This window comes from Mandrillus leucophaeus, unplaced genomic scaffold, assembly GCF_000951045.1.
Source record: "Mandrillus leucophaeus isolate KB7577 unplaced genomic scaffold, Mleu.le_1.0 Scaffold2, whole genome shotgun sequence".
In the NCBI taxonomy this organism is placed as follows: Eukaryota; Metazoa; Chordata; class Mammalia; order Primates; family Cercopithecidae; genus Mandrillus; species Mandrillus leucophaeus.
This window is the reverse complement of record NW_012102031.1, coordinates 5,032,049-5,039,673: the sequence shown is the minus strand read 5'-3', so window position 1 is coordinate 5,039,673 and position 7,625 is coordinate 5,032,049. Positions and strand designations below refer to the sequence as shown.

General features: G+C 60.2%; 2 protein-coding genes across 4 annotated transcripts in view; both read right to left on the bottom strand.

The window, feature by feature from the left end:
* Window positions 1-4,952, bottom strand: part of BAIAP2L2 (BAI1-associated protein 2-like 2) — a 40,933-nt gene extending 35,981 nt beyond the window's left edge. Inside the window, exons 1-4 of the mRNA XM_011979127.1 lie at window positions 4,762-4,952; window positions 3,556-3,631; window positions 2,692-2,778; window positions 2,277-2,338 (exon numbers count right to left, since the gene is read on the bottom strand). Coding sequence (XP_011834517.1) covers window positions 2,277-2,338; window positions 2,692-2,778; window positions 3,556-3,631; window positions 4,762-4,812 — 276 coding nt within the window. The 5' untranslated portion in view covers window positions 4,813-4,952. The remainder of the gene's footprint in view (window positions 1-2,276; window positions 2,339-2,691; window positions 2,779-3,555; window positions 3,632-4,761) is intronic.
* Window positions 4,953-5,695: 743 nt separating this feature from the next.
* PLA2G6 (phospholipase A2, group VI (cytosolic, calcium-independent)) overlaps window positions 5,696-7,625 on the bottom strand; it is an 87,435-nt gene continuing 85,505 nt past the window's right edge. For all 3 annotated transcript variants that reach the window (XM_011978873.1, XM_011978871.1, XM_011978874.1), the window contains one exon: window positions 5,696-6,506. In XM_011978873.1, the coding sequence (XP_011834263.1) occupies window positions 6,362-6,506 (145 nt within the window). In that variant the 3' untranslated portion in view covers window positions 5,696-6,361. The remainder of the gene's footprint in view (window positions 6,507-7,625) is intronic.

Here is a 7,625-nt window from a genome sequence, read left to right as displayed (position 1 = left end):
TCTCGGCCTCCCAAAGTACTGGGATTATAAGCGTGAGCCACTGCGCTGGGCCCTTTAGGCCTTTTTCAATGTCACCTTTCTGGTGATGTTTTCCTTGAGCATCTGTTAAAAGCTGCACCCCCACCAAAGACATCCCGTCCCTGCTCTACTTTTCTCCTAGCATATTTTGCATGGAACGTGTTACGTATCGATTCACTTACTCACAGTGGTATTTCTGGCTCCCTCCTTGGGATGGCGGGGGTTTTTGTCTGCTGTATCCCCGCTGCCTCCCACAGTGCCTGGCACAGGGTCGTAAGTAGGGATCAAGTAAATGAGCTGCAGGTGGGGGTGGCCTCTGGCACTGTTCTGTCTGGTGTGATTCTGGCCAGTGGACCTGCCCAGTTGTCACGACCGAGGTGCCACTGCCTGGAGAGGGCAGCTCTCCTTACTGAGTGGGCCTGGGTGATACTCATCCCTGCCCAGCCCAGGTGTGCCACAAGTGACAAGGTCAGCCATTGAATACAAGGACAGGAACCCACAGGCTCCATAACTTCTGTGCCCACGTCCAAGGGGGTGGCAGGGGCTTAATACGACATCCTAAAGTGCTCACGGAGTGCACGGAGCCCAGGGACCTTGGGGCACGGTCTTGTTGTGTGTGCGTGGGACGTGCATTTTCTAATAGAAAAATTGCTCCCCCACCAGGCGCGGTGGCTCATGCCTATAATTCCAGCACTTTGGGAGGTCGAGGCGGGCAGATCACTTGAGGTCAGGAGTTCAAGACCAGCCTGGCTGACATGGTGAAACCCCATCTCTACAAAAAAAATGAAAAAATTAGCCAGGCATGATGACAGGTGCCTGTAATCCCAGCTGCTTGGGAGGCTGAGGCAGGAGAATCGCTTGAACCTGGGAGGTGGAGGTTGCAGTGAGCTGAGAGCACGACACTGCACTCCAGCCTGGGCAACAGAGTGAGACTCCATCTCAAAAAAAAAAAAAAAAAAGACTGTTCGTCATGCCCAGCTGACCAGTATTTTATGGTATCCTCCAAAGAGCACCCTGACTTCCAGGGGTTCCCTTCACACATTGGAGGGAGAACAATTAGCTGAAATTTCCTTCCGAACCTTCCAAGGCGCCTCACCACTAGGCCCCACCCCACCTCTCCCACTCAGCCCCCGCGCTCAAGCCCTGGCTCACGTCTGCCCACTGCCCACTCATGGCTGTGTGCAGCCTGCTGCTGTATTCCCTTGGAAAGCCCTCTCTTCTCTCCATCTAGCCAAGCCCACTCCCTCGGCTCTTTTCTTTCCCCTGTGTCATTGAAGCCCTGCTTGGCGCCAGGCCCTGGAGCTATGGAGAGGAAGAAAGCGGAAGGAAGCGTTTGCGGAGCTCGCAGTCTCGGGAGGGATGGGGCAGGCGAGTTAACTTCTAGTTCTCATAGCTAAGGTACCCAGGGGCCTTGCGGGGGCCAGGGCAAACAGTTTATGCTTATTAATTCACTTCATCCTCTCAAGAATCCTGGGAGGCAGTTACTATGATTCTCTCCATTTCTCAGATAGGTAAGCGGAGGCACAGAATCCAAGGTCACAAAACTAGTCACTGGTGAAGCTGGGCTTTGAAGCCACCACGAGCTACGAACAGACTGTTGGGAGTCCAGGGGGAGGGGTGACTGAAACTGCCTCAGGAGTCAGAGGAGGCTTTGGGAAGGAGGGGACAGCTGCTTCTCAACTGGGCAGCAGAGGAAGGGACCGGTGGCTGTAGGCTAAGAGGACAGCAGGGCAGCAGCCCCGCAGCGGGGACACCAGCAGAGGGCCGGCTCTTCCGGGGAGCTGGGCTGTGTTGGGGTGTCGGGAGAAGCTGCTGGGTCAGCAGAGCGTGGGAGCCCTTGCTGAGAAGCCTGCGTTCAGTTCTGTGGGCAGTGGGGCCGTGGAATGATTCTGCTCCTGGGAGTGACATGGTCAGGTCCGCGTGGCTGCTTCCTGGGCGGCTGCAGTGAGGAGGGCCGCAGCGAAAGGGCCTTTCTCCTCCTTGGGCCTCCACTCACTCTGGCATCTCAGGCAATGACTAGCTCTTTGAGACTCAGTTTCTTTCTCTATAAAATCCAGGCAGAAATGCCACCAGCCTCCTAGGGCTGCTAAAATCTTGAACGACTATTGCAAGGAACCGTGCCCCACAGAGCCAGGTGCTGGGAAGGGCAGCCACGGTCATCCCCCCTGGGAAGGGCATCTGGTAGGCTGGGCCCTCTCCTTGGCACGCACCCCGCTTTCCTCGAGTGACCCCTTCAGGCCCTGGAGTCTGATACTCACCACCACCTCCAGGTCAGAGTTCAGGTGCCGCTGGGTGTCAGACATCTGCACCAAGATCTCCCCTGGAGGCATGGACGGAGCTGTGGCTTTGGTGTGGGGAAGCCTGCCCCGCCCGCCCACCACCCTCTTCCGCTGAAAGCCAACAGAGGGCCTGCCCGAGGCTGGATTTCAGGACCAAAGTCCGGGAACTTCCCATACGGCTCTCTAGGAGCCAGGCTGAGAGCCAGGCCGTGCGTGTCCCAGCCTGGAAGCAGCCCGGCAGGGAGTGGTGGCAGGGGGCCTGGGCCCCAGAACGAGAGTCTGGCTCTGGGCCTTGGGCTGCAAGGCCTGTGTCAGGGACAGGGGGCATCCTGGAAGGGCAAGGGTGCAAAAGGAGGGCCCGAGAATGGGGTCTGCCATGGAGGGGGAGCCTCACCCAGAATCTGCGATGTGGGGCTCTGCAGGGCACGCTCCCCAATCTTCTGGATGGCACTGAAGTAGACCTCGGCTGCCTCAGACAGAGCTATGGACCAGGAGGGACAGGTCCGGTCCAGCCCTGCCTCTGCCCCACCCTTCTGGAGGCTCTTTTCATCCGGAAGGGACTGTGTCTGTCCTGGGTGGGGTGTGGGCATCTGTGTGTGCCCCTGAGGAGGGTGTGGCCAGTTGAGCTGTGAAGCTCAGGTGTGGGGCATAAGGTGAGAGCTGGGGGCAAGGAGGTGGCATGGATGGCATCTAAGAAGCAGGGGAATGGGTGGCCCTGAGGTTCAGGGTTGATCAGCGCTGGTGGGTAGAGGGGTGCTATTGGCAGGTATGAGTGGCCAAAGCGGACCGGTACAAGGGTTGGCGTGGGGACCGAGTGTCAAGGCCAGCTGTAGGGCGTGTGGATGGTGGCCGGTCAGAGTGAGGAAGCCAGCTGCCATGTGAGTCTGGGTGCAGAGGTGGGACTGGGTATAGGTGTGGGTTCAGCAGGTGGCATCGAGGTGATGCCTAGAAATGTATCAGGGGTTGCACTGGGGTTGTGTCGGCCTGCAGGGCCTGCTACTGTATCATGGGAGTGTCTGGAGGCACCTGAAGGAGGGGGCAATGAGGGGTGCTGGGTGTGGAGTGGGATGCGTGGGCACAGGAGAGTGGGGGTGCATAAGGCCTTTCTGGCCGCAGAGGTTTGAGGGTGAGGGTGGTGGGTAGGAGGGTGTAGGGCTGAGGATGAACAGGTGTGGGGTGCAGAGAAGCTGGGAGGGGCCTGGGGGTGGGGACAGCAGAGGCCCAGGGCTGGTGCTCGGTGGCCCGGGCAGGCACTCACCGTGGAAGGCACGCAGGTAGTTGTTGCCCAGGTACACCAGGTTCTCCAGGGCGGGGTTAAACTGCTCCATGATGCTCTGGACCCCAGGGCCAGGGGAGGAAAAAGGTGTGGAGATGGGGGAGCGAGAAGGAACAATGGACAGAGTCAAGTCACCGGGCGTCAGGGACAGGGCACCCCCAGCCCAGTGAGAAGCTCCCAGACTTTGGGGAGCCCACCTACAAACCTAGGCTCACCCAGAATCCTGGCTCTTGGCTGCGGGACCTCAGAGCCCATCTTTTGGGGTCCTGTTCCAAGCTATGGTCCCCTCACAACCAGCTCCCGCTCACACCTGCTCTGGCGGGACCGAGGTACCTCCCGAGATGGTGCACCTGGAAGGTTCCCCTCCCGCTGGGCTGAAGCTGGCCCACCCGCTGTGGTCCCCACTGGGCACGGCTCAGCCCTGCCCTGTGTCCAGGTCTTGCTGGGCTAGACACATGGGGCTGCCAACAGTCGCCCCAGGGGCAAGGGCAGCTCTTGCCCTCCTCCAAGAACAGCCCCGCCATAGGCAGGGCTGTGGCTGCATTAGTGTGGGCCACCCCAGGCTGGGGCAGGGCAGAGAGCTCCCTGGATGGTGGAGACGGGCCTGGACTTAGGCCTGGACGTGGACTTGGGTCTCGGTTCAAGTCCCAGCAGTGCCTCTCCCTCCCTCCATGACCTTGAATGAGCTGTTTAACCCATTTGGTCTCAGTTTTCTCATCTGTCAAACAGGATGGTCATTTTTGACTTCACAGGTGGGTGGCCTGAGGCTTACAGGTGAAAGGATCCTGCACGAGGTGCTAAATGTCTGTGGCGGCTGCAGCAACCCCCTGGGGGTGAAGTAGGAAGTCTGAGTGAGGGGCTCAGAAATGAGACACAGAGAGAGAGAGGGGGTCTTCATTCCCAGGCCGGGCAGCCAGGCCCTTCTCATCCAGACTCTCAACTCTCCCCACCCTGGGCCCTGGGCCCTCTCCTGCCTTGTCCAGCATCTGGGAGTTGGGGGTTCCTGCTGTGTGGCTGAGTGCTCTCAGGCATCCTTACCCCTGTACCCACCCCGGCCCAGCCTGGCTCCAGGCTTCCCTTTCCAGGACACCTGCAGCCCCGGCTGGCCCTCCGTCCTCCAGAGCGGGCATGACTTCTGCGCCCTGGGAGGAGGGGCTCAGGCTCTGGCTTGGCCACGCACGCGCTCACCTTGTAGATGGCCATGGTGGACCTGTAGAACTGGTCCATCTCGGGGGCCATGGAGGGGCTGTCGCCGGGTCTGAGCAGCAGGCAGGGAGCTGGTGGTGATGGCACAGCTGGGAGCAGTGGTGGGTAGTTCCTCAGGTGCCCACGGCTCAGCCGGCAGCGAGGAAGCCGCAGAGAGGGACCTGGAGATGGAGGCCTGCCTCAGAGGAGTGGCAGCTTAATTATTCACCAGCTTGGGATGTCAGAATGTGATCTGGGGCGTAACCGGACCCGGTGGGGAAGGCATCCTGTGACGGGCGGGCTCGTGTGACCTGCCCTTCAATTATTCACCCTTCGGAGCCGTGGGCTGATACAAGTGCCCATGTGGATGAGCCCCCTCCTGGGCCACCCCCTCCTCAAGGACCCCTGACCCTGGGGGACCCCACCCTCCCACCTGCCTATACCAGGCATTGCCCACCTTACTGGGTTGGCATTGCCCAATGCCCTCCCCCAGGACCCTCTCTGCCAGACCCAGCGGACGCAGCCGCTGGAGGGCAACGCTGCTGTACTTCTCACTGCCCTCAGGCCTGCGGCTCACCGTGGGGCCACGCCCTCTGTGGCTTCCAAAGCCCGCCCAGCTCCTCCACCTGCTGGAGCCGCAGCAGCACAGACGCTGGAGTTGCCCAGTCCTGGGCAGACCTTGGCCCTGCACATGCGCTGCCTGTCCATGCAGAGTCCCCGGCCTCTCTGGGTGACAAATGGGGCTCTCCCTGGGTCCTCCAAGATGAGGCTGAGGATTGTGTCCCCCCTTGGGCCTGCCTGGGCTTTGTGGGCCTGGCAGCTGCCTCTGAACACCCTAAGGGCCGGAAAAGGCTGGTCAAGGCCGAGGGTCAAGGCTGAGAGGAGTTGGGGTTCGGGGGAGCAGGGGGAACTCACACCACTGCACACACAACACCGGTGAACTCGAATCCAAATGGTTTATTTCACAGTTTTGGCTCTTAAGCCACTTCCATTGGGAAGAAGAAACCCCAGGAATGACCTTCGAGAGCTGAGAGTTCTCGGGGTGGGGCAGTGTGAGCAGCTGGGCCGGTGTGAGGGGTAAAGTCGAACGGGCATCCTGCTCCTGCGGCCTGGGCTTTCCTGGCTGATGGGGTGCAGGACACCCCATTTCTCTAGTCCCAGCCCTCAGGGAACGGAGCAGAGGGCAGAGGGAGTGGGCTGCACCCACTAGGAAGCCTGGGAATGCCCTTGCTAGGGGCTAGGGCGGAGGCAGCCCCACAGGCCGTCAGGGAGGCTGTGGCTGGGGGCAGGGGCACAGTTGCGCCTGGGTACCCTTAATGTTTGAGCTGATGGGGGAGTCAGTTGTCCTTTACAGTCAGGGAAAGGGCCAAAGCGGGCTCTAGACTTTCCCAGCCTGGAATGACAGAAAGTGCTAGAAGGCGGGGTTAGTGGGAGAGAGGCCTTCAGGACCAGCCTCGGGCAGGCAGCTTGGCATTCTCCCAGGCCTAGTCTATGGATGCAGAGCTGCCTGGGCCCGGATCTGCCTGGGAGGACAGTGGCTGGGCCTGGCCTGCAGGGGCTGAATGGATGAGGTCAGCTGGGGCCGGTGAGAGGCCGGGAGCCCTCAGGGTGAGAGCAGCAGCTGGATGAGCTTCTGGAACTCCTCACGGTGCTCATAGATGTAGACCTCGGTCTCCCAGAGGGCGTTGACCAGCACTGTGTCACTGACCTCATCCAGCATGATGTCCGTCCCCAGCTGGGGGTTCAATCTGTTCGGGCCAGGGAGGAGGGGGTCACCCTAGGATGCTCAGGCTGGGCAGGGGATGCCAGCTGGGACCAGGGTGGGCTTGGGGAACAGAGCAGACCCTTGGGGAAAGGGAAAGTCCACACCAGGGCTGGGAAGGGAAGGTTGGTGAGACCGACCAGGCCAGGGCACGGGGCCAAGGGCTGGGGCGGCTGAGCCCTCACCTGAAGTACTGGATGCCAACCATCTCGCACCAGGCCCGCGCCCGGTCCACAGCCCGCCCGTCTGGATCCGTGCACTGGTGAGAAGCAGCCTTGCTGAGCGCCGGGCCCACACCCCGCCTGGCCCGCACTCCGCCTGGCCCTGCCCTGCACTCTCAGAGCCCTGGCCTCGGGAGCCCCAGGCTCTTTCGAGTCGGGCTGAGCCACACAGCAGCAGAGTGGCTCGGGCAAAACCCCTTCCTGGGACTGCAGGGACTGTCCCAGCTGTGCAATCAGAGGGGCAGAGGTCTCAGCAGTGCCCTTTCAGGGATGGTGAGTTGGGAAAAGTGTAGTGGGTGAGCTGGGAAAAGGGCAGTGGCTGAGTGGACAGGCCTCCATGTCCCCTCTCCCTGAAGTTTCTTTCTTTTTTTTTTAATTTTTATTTTTTGAGACAAGGTCTCCTTCTGTTGCCCAGGCTGGAGTGCAGTGGCATGATCACAGCTCACTGCAGCCTCTGCCTCTTGGGCTTAAGCAATCCTCCCACCTCAGCCTCCTGAGTAGCTGGGACCACAGGCACACACCACCATGTCCAGCTAAGTTTTTAATTTTTTTGTAGAGACGAAGTCTCATTATATTGTTCAGGCTGGTCTCAAACTGCTGGGCTCAAGTGATTCACCCACCTTAGCCTCCCAACGTGCTGGGATTATAGGGGTGAGTGCCCATCCCACTCTGGAGCTTTTGTCCATTCTGGGCTTCTACACTGGGCTATGTTTGCAGAAAGGGATCTACAGCTAAAAAGGGTTTGAAAACCCCCCTGCTGGTGGTCACTGAGGGTCCCTACCCTGCCCTGAGACTCCGAATTGGGGACTCTCTCTCCCTGCAGCTGGCTAAAGGCGATGGACACAGCCCTGCTGTCTCCCCCGACACCAAAGGCCCCACAGGAT